The sequence below is a fragment of the Heterodontus francisci genome, chromosome 15, assembly GCF_036365525.1.
Source record: "Heterodontus francisci isolate sHetFra1 chromosome 15, sHetFra1.hap1, whole genome shotgun sequence".
NCBI classification, from domain to species: domain Eukaryota; kingdom Metazoa; phylum Chordata; class Chondrichthyes; order Heterodontiformes; family Heterodontidae; genus Heterodontus; species Heterodontus francisci.
Genome location: NC_090385.1, coordinates 24041179 through 24062641, shown reverse-complemented (window position 1 = coordinate 24062641; position 21463 = coordinate 24041179). Strand labels below are relative to the sequence as shown.

General features: G+C 42.5%; 1 protein-coding gene across 3 annotated transcripts in view; it reads right to left on the bottom strand.

Annotated features, from left to right (window-relative positions):
• Positions 1-8599: 8599 nt before the first annotated feature.
• Positions 8600-21463, bottom strand: part of LOC137377541 (cytokine receptor common subunit gamma-like) — a 45564-nt gene continuing 32700 nt past the window's right edge. Inside the window, exons 7-9 of one of the 3 annotated variants that reach the window (XM_068047243.1) lie at positions 18236-18320; positions 11941-12191; positions 8600-10027 (exon numbers count right to left, since the gene is read on the bottom strand). In XM_068047243.1, coding sequence (XP_067903344.1) covers positions 9979-10027; positions 11941-12191; positions 18236-18320 — 385 coding nt within the window. In that variant the 3' untranslated portion in view covers positions 8600-9978. Of the gene's footprint in view, positions 12192-18235; positions 18321-21463 lie in introns of all 3 variants that reach the window. The other 2 variants (XM_068047246.1, XM_068047244.1) reach the window with 2 other exon arrangements.

Sequence of the window (21463 nt, the reverse complement as noted above, 5' to 3'; positions counted from 1 at the left end):
GATCACCAGATAGAGTAGTAGGCGCAGGCAGGTAGTGCAGCAGTCCCCTGTGGCCATTCCCCTCTCAAACAGATATACCGCTTTGGATACGTTGAGGGGAGGTGACCTCCCAGGGGAAAGCAGCAACAGTCAAGTTCATGGCACCACGGAGGGCTCTGCTGCACAATAGGAGAGGAAAATGGGTGGAAGACGTATAGGGATAGGGGATTCTATCGTAAGGGGTGCAGATAGGCATTTCTGTGGCCACAAACGAGACTCCAGGATGGTATGTTGCCTCCCTGGTGCTAGGGTCAAGGATGTCACGGAGCGGCTGCAGGACATTCTGAAGGGGGAGGGTGAGCAGTCAGCGGTCGTGATACACATTGGTACCAACGACATAGGTAGAAAGAGGGATGAGGTCCTGTAACAAGAATTTAGGGAGCTAGGTAGCAGATTAAAAAGCAGGACCTCAAAGGTTGTAATCTCTGGATTACTCCCTGTGCCACATACTAGCGAGTATAGGAGTAGGAGGACTGAGCAGATGAATGGTGGCTAAGGAGATGGTGCAGGAGGGAGGTCTTTAGGTTCCTGGATCACTGGGTCTGTTTTTGGCGAAGGTGGGACCTGTACAAGTTGGACGGGTTACACCCGAACCGGAATGGGACCGACATCCTTGCTGAGAGGTTTGCTAGTGCTGCTGATGGGGCGGGGGGGTGGTGGAATTAAACTAATTTGGCAGGGGGATGGGATGCAGAGTGGAGGTACAGTAGGGGGTGAGGCACAGTTAAATATAGAAGAGAAATTGTGTCAGTCTGGAAGGCAGAGCAAATATAGACCTATTAAGGCACAAGTGAAAAATGCAAGGCTGGATTGCATATACTTTAATGCAAGGAGTATTACCAACAAGGCGGATGAATTGAGGGCATTAATTAGCACATGGGATTATGATATTATTGCTATCACAGAGACATGGCTGAGGGAGGGGCAGGACTGGCAACTCAATATTCCAGGGTATAGAATCTTCAGACATGATAGGGGAGGGGATAAAAGAGGAGGTGGTATTGCACTGTTGATCAAGGAGTCAATTACTGCAGTAAGGAGGGATGATATCTTAGAAGGTTCCTCAAATGAGGCCATATGGGTAGAACTTAAGAACAAAATGGGGCAATCACTTGGCTGGGAGTGTACTACAGGCCTCCAAACAGTCAGGGAGAGATAGAGGAACAGATAGGTAGGCAAATCTCAGAGATGTTTAAAAATAATAGGGTAATAATAGTAGGGAATTTCAACTTACCTAATATCAACTGGGATAGTCTTAGTGCAAAAGGCTTAAAGGGGGAGGAATTCTTAAAATGCATACAGGAGAGCATTTTTAGCCAGTACATAGAAAGTCCTACAAGAAAAGGGGCAGTACTGGACCTAATCCTAGGGAATGAAGCTGGACAAGTGGTAGAAGTATCAGTGAGGGAGCATTTCGGGGATAGTGACCATAACTCTGTAAGATTTAAGGTAGTTATGGAAAAGATAAGATGGGCCAGAAATAAAGGTACTGAATTGGGGAAGGCCAATTTCAATTTGATCAAATGGGATCTGGCCAAAGTGGACTAGGAGCAGCTACTTGTAGGAAAGTCTACATCAGGCCAGTGGGAGTCATTCAAAGAGGAAATAGTGAGGGTTCAGAGCCAAATGTACCCGTTAAGGTGAAGGGTAGGACCATCAAGTCTAGGGAACTCCGGATGTCAAGGAGTATAGAGTATTGAATTAGGAAAAGAAAGGAGGCTTATGGCAGATTGGGAGCACTGAAAACAGCAGAGGCATTAGAGGAGTACAAAAAGTGTAGGGGGGGTACTTAAAAAGTAATTAGGAGAGCGAAGAGTGGACATGAAAAAACATTGGCGGTCAATATAAAGGAAAATCCTAAGGCATTTTATAAGTATATTAAGGGCAAGAGGATAACCAGGGAAAGAGTAGGGCCCATTTGGGACCAAAATGGCAATCTGTGTCTGGAGCTGGAGGACATAGATGAGGTTTTAAATGGTTACTTTTCACCTGTTTTCACTGTGGAGAATGATGATGTAGGTATAGAGATCAGGGAGGGGGATTGTGATATACTTGAACATATTAACATTGAAAGGGAGGAAGTATTAGATGTTTTAGCGGGCTTAAAAGTGGATAAATCTCCAGGGCCCAAATGAGATGTATCCCAGGCTGTTGTGTGAAGCAAGGGAGGTGATAGCAGAGGCTCTGACACAAATTTTCAGATCCTCTCTGGCCACAGGAGAGGTACCAGAGGATTGGAGGACAGCGAATGTGGTACCATTATTTAAGAAGGGTAGCTGCGATAGACCAGGTAATTACAGGCCGGTGTGTCTAACATTAGTGGTTGGGAAACTATTGGAAAAAATTCTGAGGGACAGGATTAATGTCCACTTGGAGAGGCAGGGAATAATCAGGGATAGTCAGCATGGCTTTTTCAGGGGGAGATCGTGTTCAACTAACTTGATTGAATTTTTCGAGGAGGTGACTAGATGTGTAAATGAGGGTAAAGCAGTTGATGTAGTCTACACGGACTTCAGTAAGGCTTTTGATAAGGTCCCGCATGGGAGATTGGTTAAGAAGGTAAGAGCCCATGGGATCCAAGGCAATTTGGCAAATTGGATCCAAAATTGGCTAAGCGGCAGGAAACAGAGGGTAATGGTCGAGGATTGTTTTTGCGAGTGGAAGCCTGTGACCAGTGGTGTACCACAGGGATCGGTGCTGGGGCCCTTGCTGTTTAGTTTAGTTTAGAGATACAGCACTGAAACAGGCCCTTCGGCCCACCGAGTCTGTGCCGACCATCAACCACCCATTTATACTAATCCTACACTAATCCCATATTCCTACCACATCCCCGCCTGTCCCTATATTTCCCTACCACCTGCCTATACTAGGGGCAATTTATAATGGTCAATTTACCTACCAACCTGCAAGTCTTTTGGCTTGTGGGAGGAAACCGGAGCACCCAGAGGAAACCCACGCAGACACAGGGAGAACTTGCAAACTCCACACAGGCAGTACCCAGAATTGAACCCGGGTCGCTGGAGCTGTGAAGCGGCGGTGCTAACCACTGCGCCACTGTGCCGCCCTATGTGCATTAATAATTTTGATGTGAATATAGGAGGTATGATAAGTTCGCAGATGACAGTGAGGAGGAAAGCCTTAGATTACAGGACGATATAGATGGGCTGGTAAGATGGGTGGAGTTGTGGCAAATGGAATTTAATCCTGAGGAGTATGAGGTGATGCATTTTGGAAGGACTAACAAGGCAAGGGAATATACAATGGATTGTAGGACCCTAAAAAGTACATAAGGTCAGAGGGACCTTGGTGTACTTGTCCATAGATCACTGAAGGCAGCAGCACAGGTAGATAAGGTGGTAAGGAAGGCAGATGGGATACTTGCCTTTATTGGCAGAGGCATAGGCTATAAGAACAGCGAGGCTATGATGGAGCTGTATAAAACGCTGGTTAGGCCACAGCTGGAGTACTGTGTACAGTTCTGGGCACCACACTATAGGAAGGATGTGATTGCACTGGAGAGGGTGCAGAAGAGATTCACCAGGATGTTGCCTGGGCTGGAGCATTTCAGCTATGAAGAGAGACTGAAAAGGCTAGGGTTGTTTTCCTTAGAACAGAGAAGGATGAGGGGGGACATGATTGCGGTCTACAAAATTATGAGGGGCATTGATAGGTTAGATAGGAAGAGACTTTTTCCCTTAGCGGAGGGGTCAATAACCAGGGGGCATAGATTTAAGGTAAGGGGCAGGAGGTTTAGAGGGGATTTGAAGAAAAGGTTTTGCACCTAGAGGGTGGTTGGAATCTGGAATACAATGCCTGAAGTGGTGGTAGAGGCAGGAAGCCTCACAACATTTGAGAAGTATTTAGATGAGCACTTGAAACTCCATAGCATACAAGGCTACGGGCCAAGTGCGGTAAAATGGGACTAGAATAGTTAGGTGTTTGATGGCCGGCACAGACACGATGGGCCGAATGGCCTGTTTCTGTGCTGTATAACTCTATGACTCTATGACACCCATCACTGGGTCTCCTAGGAGAGTGAGAAGATCTAACAGGAAATGAAAACCTCCTGGTAGACCACCTTTGTCAACTGGGTATGAGATTCATAAACAGTTTTGTTGTATAATTATGTGTATCGCTTCAATTCCGTTGATGGAGATTGGTAGAATTATTGCTTTTTTTTTAGTTTTTGGGTATTATTGGTTTTAAGGCGACCTATGTAATAAAGCAAAACGATATTCTAGTTAACTATAGAGTTACGGTATACAAAACTTCATAGAGTGTTATTTGAAAACTCTGCATCCTGTACTTTAAACCAATACAAATGTAAAGGTTTTAAAGTAAACGTGTATTATATAGCCTGATTTGTTATGAAAATAACTTTAGATTTGGTAGGGGAGAGTTGTTATGTATGTAGATATCACTTTAAGAGTCTACGTCATGTGGTTAAATGTTCCCTACATTGCAACAGTGTATGTATTTAGTTTTTGCTCTGGGGGATCTTTGTGTGTGTGTCCAGTTGGAACCAGTTATGTTTTTAATTTTATGGTTCTCACAGTAAGCTGTCCTGGAAACCATCTACAATCGGTGTCCTGCGTTGTTCTTGGTAATACGAACCCAACACATACCCATGAGCCTTCTTTAGTGGGCCACCCATCGAAGTGATCATCTGAGTCCTCTGCCCCAGAACTTATGTGTGGCCTTGCCCTTCAAAGAGCTGGTACAAGTGCTATTCTTGATCCTGCCCTGGCTGCAGGCCACTCATGCCTAGTCCCAACAGGTGCAGAACCCGCCTGTAAGCTATCCATTAAAGAGTGCGCAGTATTAGTATCTGAACTGGTGGCTGTGAGTATAACATTGAGGGATGTTGTTTCTTCTTTATCATTGTCTTTCTGCACTTACCCTTCTTGCTCATCCACCACTGCCTGGCTTGGTTACAGTTCTTGGGTACCTGAAAGGAGAAAGGCACATAGATAGTGTTGTGGTGACAGGAGGAGGGGAAAGGGATAGGTGCATGCTTATGTCATTTGCATCCTGTAAATCAGGAAAGATTGTGGGATGGGGGGAAATGGGATGTGAGAAGGAGGAATAGCTGTGAGGACACCATCATCTTCGATGGTTTCAGCTCTACCGCTGGTCATGGCTTCAATGATGGCCGCTCCAGCGATGGTGACCGCAGCCTCCTCAATCGGATAAGGACATGCAGTCGTGCTTGTCTCCTGGCAGTTAGGTGCTGCTGCCTCCAGTTATGTGCTACCTTGTCCTGCAAGAGAGAGGGATCTGTGGCAGTGAGTGTTGTGCAATGTGTTTGGATGATGTGGCTATTATGGTTAAAAAGCTGGCAGCGTGTGTTAGCTGTGAGATGTGGGTGTGAGGCTTGCAGCACTGCTAAGTGTGAGGGTGAGTTAAAGCTATGAATGTTAGGTATCAGTCATGATAGAGATTATTAGTAGTTGAGTGATGGGATATGGTGCATTGAGCAGTGTGTGTGGCGAGTGGTGCACTTGGTGGGATGTGATATTTGAAGGTACATTCACTGACCTTGGCCACTTGTGCGAGGTCATTGAACTTTTTGCAGTACTGAATTCAGGTCCTCAAAACTATACTCCTGACATTGACCGCCATGGATATCTGGTCCCACTGCCTTCGCAGTTTTTGTCAGGAGGGCCTCCTGTCCCACTGTGAGTAGAACAAATGTCTCCTCCTCTCCACTTCCTACACCAAGGCCTCCAGTGCAGCATCCGAAAATCTCGGAGCCTGCTGTCTGCCATGTTGTGCCATTATTGAGTGTTTGCAAGGTCAAAATCACTTTCAGAATGACTTCCAGCACCTGCTGCAGGTACAATGCACATCTTCTTTAAGAGATGCAGACTGGCTTTAAGTGGTGCAGGTTGGCTTTAACTCGTACTAGCCTCTCATTATTTTGCACCCTCTGTTCAGGCGTGCAGCCACTCAACAGCATACTTAGCACTATCTGCACGTTGCAATCATTCAAATTAGTTTGCATGCTGCCTGCATAGGAAGCAACAGGCACAGTGTAATCCCGCAACCCGAGCTCGCCTCCATTTTTGGGCCCTGACCACTTTTCTCCCCCCTCCCTCCTCCCACAACCCACCCACCCCCCACCCCAACCGCACCTTACTCTGGACCTAACCTGAACATTTGTGGAAATCTGGAGCTCTCTCCCCAAAATTAAGACTTATTCAATTGAAAATTTTAAAAGTGAGATGGATAGGCTTTTGTTAGGCAAGGTTGCTAAGTGTTAAGGAACCAAGGCAGGTGGCTGAGCTAAGAAACAGATCAACCATGATCTAATTGAATGGAGGAACAGGCTCGAAGGGCTGAATGGCCTACTCCTGTTCCTATATCCCTGTGTTATTACTTGGTTCTGACATTAAGTGGCAGAAATAGGGCAGTATTCCATACTATCCCACCCCAAAACAATTAGCACAGCAAGCCACCAAAATAAGATTTTTTAAGTGCTTTGTTCCTGTGCTCTTTTATAATTGAAAGTTGAACACTCTGTAGAGCAAGCTACTCTTCTGTATTTAGTCTTCAGCATTGAACCTGATCCTGTATTTACCCAATTTCTACCAGCAGGAATTATTGGATAATGATCAAGAGCTGGAATCTTAACCGATTTTTCACCATTTTCTTAATCCTGATGTAGAACAAGCCCATTGATTATTGATCAGGGATAGAGCAGGGGCAGAACTAAAATGTAGAAATGAGTCAAGCAGACCAGGATGATCCCAGGTCAAATCGCTAGATCGTGCTGAGTTAGCTAATCTCACCTAGGGTGAAGGAAAGGCTGCCACTGTTGGCTTTAGCAACTCTGCAATAAGGTGCAGAAAAATCAGCCAGGGTTCTCATTTATTGTGCGCACAGTAGAGACTGAGATTGATGGTCAGTGGTAATGCCTCTATGGCTGAATTACTCGTTGATGTTCCATGTCCCAGTTTTCTCATGGAGAACATCCACTTTGGATGAGGGTCCACATGGAACTATACTCCAGTAAATTTCAGCACCTACAGTAGTGGTCAGGGGAGCAAACAATGAAAGGAAAATGATCATTTTAAAAAAGGAAAAGAAGATGCAAGTGTATTTACTAATATGATGGGATTGTAAGATCCCTTGTTGAATTAACAACTATCAACAAGACCTCAATCACCTCAAACTTCCTGTGGCATTAAGTTAAATCAGCAGTTGTTCCTTTCTGATAAACCTTATCTTAGAACAAAACATGTGACGGATCCAGTAGTACAGTGATAAAACTCTGTGCCTGCCTCTTATTCTGTGTAGGAGTTAGTATCAGTGATCTCATTTTTTTGCACTTAGCCTACATAAAAATGTTAGAATTTTTCTTAATAAGAGAGCTGTTATTTTCTAAATTCTTACATAATTCTGAGAGTTCCAAAAGGCAAATCACGATTTCAGGTGACTTCTTTCCATTGAGGTGAATGGAAATGAAAATTGTGAGGTATCTATAACATGGGCCCAAGCAGTGAATTGCAAATTTACCTCCTAATGTCATGTATCTGTGCCCCTTTTCCTCTCTGTTTCTGGGAAATGAATGTTCCCTAGATGCATTGGTTAGGAAAATCTGCCCTACAAAATTTTCCTCTTATACAAGTGTAGGAATGTTTCATATACCCCCAGCCTCTACTACTTAGGAACATAGGAATATAAGCAGGAGTGGGCCATTCAATTCTTTGGGCCTGTTTCACCCTTCAATTAGATCATGGTTGATCTGTGTCTTGACACCACCTACCTGCCCTGATTCTATAACCCTTAAGACCCTTGCCTAACAAAAGTCTATCAATATAATAAAAGCAAAATACTGCGGATGCTGGAAATCTGAAACAAAAACAAGAAATGCTGGATTCACTCAGCAGGTCTGGCAGCAAAAGTCTATCAATCTCTGTTTTGATATTTTCAATTGATTGAGCTTCAACAGTGTTTGGGGGAAAGAATTCCAGATTTCTACTACCCATTGTGTGGAGAAGTGCTTTCTGATATCAGCCCTGAACAGCCCAGCTCTTATGTTAAGCTTATGTCTCCTGGTTCTGGACTCTCCCACCAGGGTTTCTCTCTATCTATCCTATCAAATACTTTAATTTTCTTCAACTGATCAATTTGATCGCCCCTTATTTTTCTACATTCAAGGGAATACAAGCCTAGTCTGTACAACCTGCGCTCATAATTTATGCCTTTAGCCTCAATATCATTCTGGTGAATCTGAGCTGCACTGCCTCCAGTTTGATTGCATCATCCTGTGGTGTGGTGCTCATATTGCTTTCATATGTCATAACCTATAATCAGGGCTAGTCTTGAATTATCAACCTTTTGAGTTGGGGGTGGGTGCATATCAGTTTTTTGGAAGCCATTGGTCAGCTTTTAGTAATTTCCTAGCTTGACATACCTTGCAGATCAGGGATCCAACCCATGATCTTTGGGTCTGTGTGGCTGAGTACCAACTCACTGAGCCATCAATGGAGACATGTATTTGACTGTTGATGGTTCCAAATAAAATAAAAAGAAAATTTCGGGAGAGCAATCAGAATGAGAGGTTGACTATTTTGTGTGTTTTTATTTCTTTATTAATTACAGGAAATTATTCAGGTACATGCAGAGCAGCAGAATGGCCTAACTCTTGAGTTCCTGCAGGGACTGCACAAATCTCATGGAATCGGCTTAACAACTTAAGTAATCATATGTCTGTCAAGTCACCATCTTGGATGTAATTGTTAATATTTATACAGTATGTTCAAACAAATAAACTGAGCAAAAAACAGAGTTATTGGGGTATTCTTTTCAGTCTGAAATGAAGGCAGGTCAAGTTGGCTCTTCTGAGCTCAGCCCTTCCCCAACCCTCATCTGAAATAAACTGTTTTATCAGCAATCTGTTTCTGTGCTTCCTTGGGGGTTGAAAAAAGATTAGTCTTTGCGTCAGAGGTTTGATGTGTATGTTGGGAAGTCCCAACAAAACGTCTATTAAAAAGCTCACAAACTGCTTCAGTACTGTTGTACTAAGGTTTATTTAACTAAATGGTAGTCTTACAAAATAATTATATTAAAATGCATGAATCACTTGCAGAAAAGCATGTAGTGGATTTGGCAGAGTTTAGAAGATAAATTCAATATTTAACAGAATAAGTTCTGGCAAGGCAGCTCACTGTGCCACAAAGTATTTCTTACCCATTAATCCGTACATAGTGACATCTTGATGCTCACCATTTATTTGCAGGGCGAGGCAACAAATGACCCTATTGCTTTGAAGAAGGGCTAGAGAGAGAGAGAGAGTTACCCTAAGCAGCAGTCATGCAACTGCCAATATTAACACTATATTACAGAATTGGCTGTAAAGTGCTTAGGGACCTCCTGAGGTCATGAAAAGCACTGCATAAACACAAGTCTTTCTTTTCTTAACATGGGTGGTAATCTAGCAGCTATCTTGACGAAGGAAGGTGGGTGCCCTACGGAGTCTCACGGAATGGGAAACTAAATGCACTATAATCGATTGTCATTAAAGTAAAATGTGTTTCATGGGATCATTCTTACACTTCATGGCAATAGAATTCTGTAGTCCCTGTAGCAGTTGGAAAAAGCGCATGGTCATGGGGAAAGTAGTAGTTCCCTCATGCTTGATGGGACATGTGGTAGCAGGTTCCCCATTCCTTTCCTCTATATCATAGATAGACCTAATCTCAATTGCCATTGAATACATTTGAAAATTCACTAGTTCAGAATGGTCAGTTTTTTCCATTACTTTTCAAATTTAAGCACATCAGCCATATTTTGTTATCAATGCACATTATTTTTTTTTCAGATTTTCCAGCTGGACACTTGAGGCATGTAAGACAAAGACTATGGAATGTGGAATAATGATAAGTAAAGAGCGATTTCAAGTATAGAGCACTGCCTTTCAACCTGGCTGTCTGGTCAGTGTGCGGTGTCTATTCGATTTCCAACCCTCTTCCTTAAGCTGTTCCTGGAAACATAAAACAGTTGCCCAAATCAGATGGAACTATGTGAAACCTTTTACAGTCTTTACTCAGCTATTTTGAACTGGAAAATCTACATTCTGACAGTTGCCAACATTTTTTTGTTTAATGGAGCTGTAATTAAAATAATGAAATATTCAGTGATTTGTTGTTATATTCAGCTTCAACAGTCTATTAGAAACAAATGCTTATATTTGCAGTATTTGTTTTAACAAATTTGATTTTATTGATTTGACCTCTCCCAAACATTGGTCAAGAGTGCCATTTGGGCATCAGGACTCCAGGTTGCTAAGCTATCCTCAAAGTCAATGAAAATAAGAACTGGGAGGGATTTAAAATGGGCTGCTGACTTGCTTTCTCCTGTTTTACACTATTGCACAAAGATCTACCACAATGTCCTTGAAATGGAACATACAGCAAGTGAAATCCCCATTTTGATGAGTTCAAATAATAGTTCAGAAACAAAACTTTTAAAACATTTTGCAGTACCTTTCATATAGAAATTAAGTTAACTTCAAATGCATATACAAAATTTTAAAGATACACTGGAGACAGTATTACAAAATCATAACATATGCAAAGCATTCATTAATTCATAATCAAACTGTATGTTAAAAGTGCGCAACAGCCTGGTATTAGTCACTTGTGACACCACAACACAGTAACAACCAAATGACTCCCACGTTATAATGCTCAGGCTGCTGCCGGCTCCCTCTCTCTCTCTCCGGTCAGTTCTTGCTCACTGTTATGCTCCTCAGCCAGACCTGGTGCTGCTATAGCCTCAACAAAATATGAAACAAAACAAAAAACAGAAACACTCTCAGATCAGTCTCATATACATATTACATAAGAATAGCAAGAGAATACACAGCAGGATTCTTCAAGGTTGTTACACACCTCATGGATCAGACAAAGTGCTTTCGCTTAGCTATTTTATATTTTATCACAGCTTATGACATTGCTTAATTTGTGAGATGTGATACAGCCTGGAAGCACAGTTACTATTTTTCATTTTGTATTTAATCCACTACAGTCCTATTTTCAATAATTTTACATCAGAAAAGATCAACCACAACATTTCAAATTCTATCCCTTAAGAAGACAAGTCCATTCTTAGGTCCTTATTGAAAAACATGCCTACTCTATAGGAAAACAAAATACTGATTTAGGAAGCTAAATTACTGTTTTTCCAATTGGGAGCCATTGACGAGTACACTGATCAGCAAGTTGTTGGCCTGCAGCCCCAGATTTTCCATTCATTTAACTGGACGGGGAAAGAGCAGGGGCTTCAGGCTTACAATTTCCCAACCAGAATAATCTGTGACTGTTGCTCCTCTCCAGCAGCAATAAATTGGGAAATCAACCCTCAAATATGGAATTATGTGAAGCAATACTTATTTTGTCCAAAAGCAAAATAATGCAGACGCTGGAAATCTGAAATAAAAACAGAAAATGCTGGAGACACTCAGCAGGTCAGGGAGCATCTGTGGAGAAAGAAACAAAGTTAACGTCTTTAGGTAGATGGAAGGTGATCGACCTGAAACGTTAAGTCTGTTTATCTTGTCCAGTTTTCCGTGTATCATATATGCTTGAGAGGTTAAAAGAAATATAAACAGAAAATACTGGAAAAGCACAAGAGGTCAATCAGCTTCTGAAAGAGAAAGTGCAGTTGTCTCTCTTTCATGTCCTGACTGACCTGTTGTGCAGTCCCAACATTTTCTGCTTTATTTCCCTAGGGAGGTTGCCCTAAGATTTACAGTTTTGGTGATTTTATTTCTGAAAGACCTGCAGAATCATTCAGGATTTTTCACCACCATAGCTGGAATTTGTCCAGTATCATAAAGGCTTGCAACACCATAAAGACTAGACTCTGACATAGATGTTTTCATTAATGCCGTACCTACTGCTCTCTACAAAAACTGCAATATCAGAAAACAGCATTGCTGGAGAGCTGTTTTTTGGTTGGATTTCTCCCTTGTTACCAGGAATGGACGCCTTCCCTGGGATCTGTGTCCTTCCGAGCTGCTCATAGGACCCTTCAGTGTCACTGCTCTGGGTGGAGTCGGCTGGTGACTCGCTCACGATACACACATTCTCATGGTAGTTTGATTTGAAACCTTCCAATGTGTCCTTTGGGACGCCAAGCCAGTCCTGTAATAAGTAAGAGACAACAGATCATAGTAAAGTCTTTGCCTACTTCATATTGGTTGGCTATGGTAACTTGACTGACATGGCACAGTAAAACTCCTCCTATATTCACTCACAATATTGAAGCTCCACCTGTTTTCGTGGTGGTTATGCTACTGCTGGAGCAATACTGATCCAATTGTTTTGTTTTTCTTTTGCTGTTATGTTTTTTTTCCTTCTCTTCCCTGGCCATGCACCCTAGAAGGCAGCCTTACAAACCCAATGCTAGGCTTCTGTTTTGCTGCACTGAAGCAGCTATTAGAATATGTGTAAGAGAGGCCAGTAGACGATTCTCCCATTCATTCTTTGCCTCTCTGCAGAAAACTCAAAATAATGTCGGTGAGATTAGTATCTCTCAAAGTGGCTCAGTTGTAGCCACAAGCCAACATCCAGCCAATCTGTAACAACGTGTTGACTTTCCAGTCCTTCTCTTAAAGTAGTGATGAGATAGTGGGTTATGGTTCTCAGATGCCAGTGACCCACTGGTAGTTGGTAAAACAGGCCTTTCTTCAAGTGTGAGTCTGAACAGTGAATGCAAGCATACTATACAACTATGGGGATCACCACATCTTTTGTTTCTTTACTTGTCCTAGTACCACCCACTTTGGCTTTGTACCATGAGAATTTTTCACAGAATCACAGAATAATACAGTGCAGAAGAGGCCCTTCAGCCCATCGAGTCTGCACCAATGCATTAAAGACACCTGACCTGTCTACCTAATCCCATTTGCCAGCACTTGGCTCATAGCCTTGAATGTTATGATGTGCCAAGTGCTCATCCAGGTACTTTTTAAAGTCTTTTAATCTCTCCTGTCTCTGTTAATTGTGTATCAATTGTTTAATTAAATGCTGGTGGACGGTGTTAATTAGGGTCTTGCTTGAGCACTTATAAGGAGACATTTACTGAGACTGATGGAGGTTTTGAGTGAGGAGTTACATGTTTGTAATCCTTTTTACTCTGTACAATAAATGTGAAACTGAGTGAGGATAGGCTCCAGCATCATCCTTCCACAACAAGTTTTCTGGAATTCAACATCCTCCACCCTATCACAGACCTTCCCATTTGTTCTTCTTCACACACTCTGCCTTCAAAATTATCTCAGTTCTGATGAAAGATCATCAACCTGAAACATTAACTCTGTTTCTGTCTCCACAGAAGCTGCCAGACCTGCTGAGTGTTTCCATCAATTTTTGTTTTTATTTCAGAATTCCAGAATCTGCAGTATTTTGCTTTTGTTCCATTTAATTCATATTGCCTCTCCTCATTCTTCCGACCAAAATGAATTACTTCACACTTCTCTGTTAAATTTCATCTATCATGCATCTGCCTATTTAACCAGTCTGCCTGCATCCTCCTGAAGTTTGTTAATTCACCTTTAATGTAGTAAAACGTCCTGAAGTGCTTCACAGGAACATTAGGTCAATAGTCTGTTTGCATTTATTGTTGAGTCTCTGACTGAAAGAACCTGACGTTGTGAGAGGCACTGGTGATACATGGGTTTGTATCCCAGCAGGGGCAGTGGGGTAATTCTGACTTGGGGTGATAGTGTAAAACGGGTGTTAGTGAGTCGGTAGCTCATTTTTCATCACTCCCCATTTTTATTTCCATTGGAACCCCCACCCCCGTGTCTTCAGCAGAGAAGAGTGGGACATCTGGGCCAAAAAAAGGCCAATGTAAACTTCTTTAGATGTATTTGAGCCCTAACCCACCCTTTTTTATCCACTGTATGATTAAGTAGCTCATCACCACACCTCCACCATCGCTCCTTTAGGGAAGGAAATTGTCCTTTAGGGAAGAAAATCTGCTGTCCTTACCTGGTCTGGCCTACATGTGACTCCAGACCCACAGCAATGTGGTTAACTCTTACATGCCCTCTGAAATGGCCTAGCAAGCCATTCAGTTGTACCTAACCGCTACGAAGCTTGCCAGTAGCTGGAAGATGGAAACATTGAGGTTTCCTATCTAAATACAGGGAAGTTTGTGGTCTTTTAATTAGATTTTGAATGTTTTCTTGAATAGGGTGACTTATCCTCACTTGAAGATAGAAATAATCTGATGCAATTAATGAGTAAGCAACACAACAGCTATTTGAATCCAATCTATGAGGCAATGATTTTGAACAGAAAGGAGTTCAAAGTTCTCAGTCTGGTAAATCTTAACTCTTGGGCTGTCAACCAGTGGGGAGTTTCAGCCATCCACCTGATGGTCCCAGGGTGAGGCCCAGCCCATTCCCAATGCCAGTCCTCACTAGAGTGTATGCAACACGCATCCCAAATGGGCAACATCAGGCAGCTCAGAGCCCAACCCTCCGGGAGAAAGATAGATGGAGACAGGGGAGCCCTGGGCTAGCAGTGGCCCTCAATATCATTGTGGAGCCTGGAGGAAACCCTGAAAAAGTAATTTCAGCATTTACCTTTTCATGTCACTTCTGCTGTACCACCAGGTTTTACTGACGACAGCACCCATGGAGCATGTGCTCTGCCCAGTGAGCAGTCAAAATCGCATCAGAGTTTCTTTTGTATGTATAAGGAGCCTAATTTGTATTGATTAATGAGCCTGCCACCTGATTCAGGCAGGCATCTGGGCCACGGGCAGACAGCTGCTGGACCAGTGGCATTGGTGTGGAGATGGTGGAGATAGAGTCATTTATGGCACAGAAGGAGGCCATTCAGCCCATTGGGTCCATGCCAGCTCTCCACAGAGCTATGCAGTCAGTCCCACTCCCCGGCTCGATCCCCATAGCCCTGCAAGTCTATTTCTCTCAGGTGGCCTCCTCATGAAGTAACTGATCGTCTCTGCTTCCACCACACTTGTGAGCAGCGAATTCCAGGTCATTACCACCCGCTGCATAAAAATGTGCTTCCTCAATAATTCCCCTGCATCATTTACCCAAACTTTCAATCTGTGTCCTCTAATCCTTGTACCATTTGTTAATTTTATTTTATTTAGAGATACAGCACTGACACAAGCCCACCGAGTCTGTGCCGACCAAGAACCACCCATTTATACTAACCCTACAGTAATCCCATATTCCCTACCACCTACCTACACTAGGGGCAATTTACAATGGCCAATTTACCTATCACCTGCAAGTCTTTGGCGGTGGGAGGAAACCGGAGCACCCGGCAAAAACCCACGCGGTCACAGGGAGAACTTGCAAACTCCGCACAGGCAGTACCCAGAATTGAACCCGGGTCCCTGGAGCTGTGAGGCTGCGGTGCTAACCACTGTGCCACCCTTAATGGTAATAGCTTTTCCTTGTCTAACTTACCAAAGCCTGTCATAATCTTGTCCACTTCTATTAAATCTCCCCTCAATCTCCTTTGTTCTAAGGAGAACAAACCCAGCTTTTCCAACCTAATCTTGTGACTAAAACCCTACATCCCTGGAACCATTCTGGTAAATCTCCTCTGTACCCTCTCAAGGACCCTCACATCCTTCCTGAGGTGTGGTGACCAGAACTGGAAGCAATACTCCAGTTGAGGCCTATGCCTGCCTCCTCCATTATAACTCCACTGTGACCCATTTCCATGGGGAGGAGGGAGTTAAAATCTCCTCCAATGTCTCTTAATCAAGTTTACAAGGGCAACTAGTGGCAAATGTACAATCCTCCCACCATCAGCTGCACTTGGAAATATAAATACCGTGCTCTGGTGGCAACAGAGCATTAACAATCCTGATGTCCGTAGTTCCAAAGATGCTCAATTAAAATGGAGACCCAGAATAACGTAATTACTCTGCACACATTTGCAAAGAAATAGGTCTCGATTCCCAATCAGCACCTCCTAAGAAATGAAACGGCTGAAGGGTGATGCTCAGGGATGAATATAGCCCTATTAATATAGGCCTATTCCACTGAAATCTAGCAGCAAGTTAAATGCACCTTTAAACATATTGAGAGTGTAGCTGGGTGAGGAAGGAGGAGTGATTGCACATCCCTTTGTAATGATCTGTGTTATTTCTGTTGGTAAGAAGGCGACAAACATTCACATCTGTGCAGCTCAGAAACCACACACAACGGACACAATTTAACAGTGGCTGTGGCAAGATGTTCTGTAAATTGTTTCCATTGAAGCAATATTCCAAGTAGAATCTCAATCCAGTCAGATCATTAATTTTTTTACTGAACACAGCAGTCTTAGGGAGACCAATACTGATTAGGTGACCGTGTTGCCAAACACCTCTATTCTTCTGACAACTGCGACACTGCTCCCTCTCATTTATCATTTCAATTACCCCTCCCACACCCAGTCTGACGCCTCTGTATTTTGCTTTCTACACAGTTCCAGTGAAGCTTTTGTGTTTTGCAGTCCTCTAGCCTTAATATTAGCTTTAACTTTCACTTCAGCCCTTTCACTTTCTTGGCAGGTAGAACTGGTAATTTGGAATGGGTCTGCCAATGTTTTTCAGGATGAAGGAAAGGACTGAGTTAATGCTTGGGATGAGGAATATATTTCGGAACATCGTGCTGGTGAAGTGGTCTGCTCCTTTGGAGTGAACCTGTTTTATTTCTTCTATCAGGCTCCTGGGCAGCTAAAGCCTGCTTCACTTTGCCAGTTTTTCGTGCTTCTCTTTCTATTTCCACTTTAAGCTATTCGCATGTTTATTGTGTCTCATTTATGCTTTTTATTTCTTTCCTTTATTCCGCTTCCTATTCTCTCATGCTAATAGCATTTCTGCCCATTGAAAATGTTAAGTAACAAGCTCGGTAGTTCAGTTGGTAAGTGCACTGCCCAGTTTGGAACTGAAACATAGAGAGTCAAAGTCTCCCTTTGTGTCGTAATTTTTCGATGATTTCTATATGGTGCCCGCTGCTGGAAGATGTCAGCTGACATGGGATTATTGTGTGCCTCAAATTCAAATTGTCTCTTAATGCAAACTGTTTTGTGCTCATGTGTGAAGCAATTTTGGTGAGGTAGCAGAGGGTGTCTGTCTATGAAACTGTCCCCCAGGACAAATCATCACCTTCAGAAGAAGAAGGGAGAAAGCTAAAGGTTCCTTTTAGTTCAAAAAATGAACGCAGAATTATATCTATTTATATCTATTTTCTGTGCCACACCTAAAAAGTGCTGTATAAAATAAGAAAGTCAGTCCGATCTCTAATTGACCTATTCTTCTGCTAAGATTAAACAGCCTCTAATTGACCTGGGGAGGGTTCAGATATTGCTCTTTGTAACCTTAAAGGAATGCAGCAAGCTGCACAATGCAGCGCTTTAGCAGCAGAATAATACAGGTTATAATGCTGCTAAAACAAGGTATCTTCTGGCTGACTATGAGCAGCTGCAGAGCTAATAATCATTAATCATGGAGTCCCACTCCAGGACTTGAGCACAAAATCTAGGCTGACACTCCATTGCATGAACTGAGGAAGTGATGAATTTTCGCAGGTGCCGTCTTTCAGATGAGACGTTAAACCGAGGTTCTGTCTGCTCTCTCAGGTGGACGTAAAAGATCCCGTGGCATTATTTCAAAGAAGAGCAGAGGAGTTATCCCCAGTGTCCTGACCAATATTTATCCCTCAATCAACATCACTAAAAACAGATTATCTGGTCATTATCACATTGCTGTTTGTGGGAGATTGCTATGTGCAAACTAGCTGGCATGTTTCCTACATTACAACAGTGAATACACTTCAAGAGCACTTCATTGGCTGTAAAGTACTTTGGCATGATCTGATGTCACGAAAAGCGTGATATTAATGCAAGTCTTTCTTTCTGATTTCCCCCTCAGCTTCGCCCTGTTTCTGTAGCTGCCATCTGTCCAACCATGCCCCTGCAGCTCATGTAATCCATTTCCCATTTCCCAGTTAAAGGGATGAGCAAGACCTACTCCCAGTTCTCTGTCAATGCCACTTTGTAGAAGGCCACTAGGTTTGAGGCAGAGATGAATGTTCCACTGATTTTTCCTCCTGGTGAAGAATTGTCTCTGTGTGATACTTCCCCAAAGACCTTTAGATTTGAAAAGAATTTGCTTCAAAGAACAGAAGCTTTTTTTTTTTCTTTTCTACCTGAAAGTTTCCATTGTGGTTGTTGAACAGAGGGTCAAAACTTCTGCCTGGATTCGGAATCTTTGGGATGATTATCACCTTCAACCTGCAAGAAAAAATACAGCTGAATATAGGGGACTCAAGTGAATGCGCAGTTAATGCCCACCACCTGCATACAATTAAACACAATTAATATATAATTAACATGCTGTTTTCATTGCTGTACTTTCACAATCGGATTAATTGTACCTGTGCTGACTTGCAGAAGGACAGAAAGATGAACAGCAGCAGTTCCTAAATATTGGCATTTGTAGTGATACAAACATTCAACAAACGTAGGTATAAATATACTGGAGAAGGAGACAGTGTGCAGACACAGGGCAGTGGGTTGTGCACAGCATGCCACAATCTTCCCAGATATGTAAATTGTGGGTTCCGCATTAGTAAAATGCATTCAGAGAATCGACTGTCTTGAACTGCTATTCGGTATTTCAGTGGTTTCAGCAACGTCAGGATGACTACACTTAGTCCTTCAGCCAAGAGCTCAGAGAAAGTTTACAGTTGATGCCAATGTCTCTTTATCAGCTAGCCCAATGCATGCTTTTCAGGACATGAAACAATGCATCTTTGTAGTCATTTTACTTGCCGCCCTCTCTCACCAGGATAAAATATTTCATTAGATGATCGCACTTTGAGAGCCAAGCTAAGAAACGAGTTTGCACATCATGGGAAGTTGCAATTTGACCTTGAATGGAGAGCCCTGTGCTTAGATATTGGAATTACCATTGCTGAATTTCTTCTTTGTCGTCAGATTGCTTGCTTTCATATGTCCTACTCAGTTTTATGATAGTGTAAAGATTGGCTCCAGTTCTATCCTTCACCAACTGGCTTTCTGGGATAGAACAAGGTAGCAGAGAATGGTTATAAAGGTTAAGGTTGAAAACTAAGAAAAAATTTCAGACAGAAAACTACAATATTAGGAGCAATTGTGAAAAATGACAGAAAGCAAGTGCAAATTGTCCGGGTATAAATACCCTCCAATGTTCTCGGAGTCAGAACCATATGACAATAGAGGAATGAAGTGGCTATGCAGACATGGGTTACCTCCATACCAAAGAAAAACAAGGTATGTTTTCACTTGTTGCGTTGTCATTTCCTACAAGAAGTAAAATCAGAAGTAAAGTATTTTGTGAGATGGATGCCTATCAGTTGTATAGTGATGAAGGTTTGGATGTTCTGTAAGAGTTGTTGGATGAAAGCTACAAGAATGATGATCTGTTAAATGCCTATAAGGCAAGATCAGATTTTGATAGATTTTGGAAAACAAATGATCATTCCATGGAAGAACAGATCGTATAAAAGATTGACAAAATTCAATTTGGTGTTCCCTGGATCGGTATTAGCATTTAAATTACTGGATTGTGCTAAGGTGTCTCAAATGAACAGGCGACTACTTCTAATTAGTGTTCGGTTCTCAGAGATAGAGACCCTGTGGATCAGATGTCTGCTGTCTAAAAAAAGATCCTGGGGAAACAATCATTTCCTTCAGCTTTCGTGGAGCAAATGAGACATTCTGCAGTAACACAAAAAATAGGAGACTCAATGATTTCCAGATTTTGAAATAGTCCAGATACTGGATGCAGGCACCAATATAGTACAAGTATTAAAGACAGCAGAATAGGATGAATGCACCTTTAGCAAATCTGGCTATTACAGCAGAAGACAAAATTGGAGTAGCAATAATAGGAGTGCCCTGGGAATAGTAAATTGGTGCTTCAAGTGTGACTCAAAATATTATTATGCAATGAACTACCCAAATGACACATGATGAAGATTATTTTGGGGCGGAGGTTGACGATAATGATGAATCCAAACAAATTATACTGGTCACAAGGAGTTTTAGTCCTGTGATGAATGGTTTAGTCATGGACCCCTTGAACTGTGCAGTATTAGATAGTACTTATACTTCAACAGTATGTGGGACAGATTGGTTAAAATATTATCTTGATTCACTAAGTAGTGAGGATCAGTGGAATGTTAAGGACTAGAAAAGTACGGCACAGTGGCGCAGTGGTTAGCACCGCAGCCTCACAGCTCCAGGGACCTGGGTTCGATTCCAGGTACTGCCTGTGTGGAGTTTGCAAGTTCTCCCTGTGTCTGCGTGGGTTTTCTCCGGGTGCTCCGGTTTCCTCCCACAAGCCAAAAGACTTGCAGGTTGATAGGTAAATTGGCCATTATAAATTGTCACTAGTGTAGGTAGGTGGTAGGGAAATATAGGGACGGGTGGGGATGTTTGGTGGGAATGTGGGATTAGTGTAGGATTAGTGTAAATGGGTGGTTGATGTTCGGCACGGACTCGGTGGGCTGAAGGGCCTGTTTCAGTGCTGTATCTCTAATCTAATCTAATCTACTACTTGCTTTAGGTTTGGTGATGACAATACATGGAAGCCACTAAAGAGAGTTGTAACGCCACGTAAAATAGCTGGAGTAAGCTATTTTATAAGTACTGATGTAATCTGTAGTGAGATGCCGTTAAGTAAACCGCCTATGATAAAACTTGTCATGGGCTATTCTCTTTAGAGAAGAGAAGGTTGAGGGGAGATTTGATAGAAGTGTTCAAAATTATGACGGGTCTGGACAGAGTAGATAGGGAGAAACTGTTTCCATTGGCAGAAGGGTCGAGAACCAGAGGACACTGATTTTAGGTGATTGGCAAAAGAACCAGAGGTGATATGAGGAAAATCGTTTTTTACACAATGAGTCATTAGGATCTGGAATGCACTGCCTGACAGTGACCATAAAAACATAAGAAATAGGAATAACAGTAGACCATATGGCCCATCGTGCCTTCTTTGCCACTCAAAATGATCATGGCTGATCTTTGGCTTCAACTCCACTTTCTAGCCCGCTCCCCATATTCCTTGATTCCCTGAGAGACCAAAGATCTGTCTATCTCAGCCTTAAATGTATTCAATGATGGAGCATCCACAACCCTCTGGGGTACAGAATTCCAAAGATTCACAATCCTTTGAGTGAAGAGATGTCTCCTCATCTTAGTCCAAAATGACCATCGCTTATCCTAAGACTGTCACCTGTGTTCTAGGTTCCCCAGCCAGTGGAAACAACCTTTCAGTGTCTACCCTATCAAACCCCTTCACAACCAGTTCAACTGTACAATCAAGCTTCACAATCAAGCTCTGTCTCTTCTTTAGATATAATGTCATCTTTCTGCACTGATCTAAAATGATT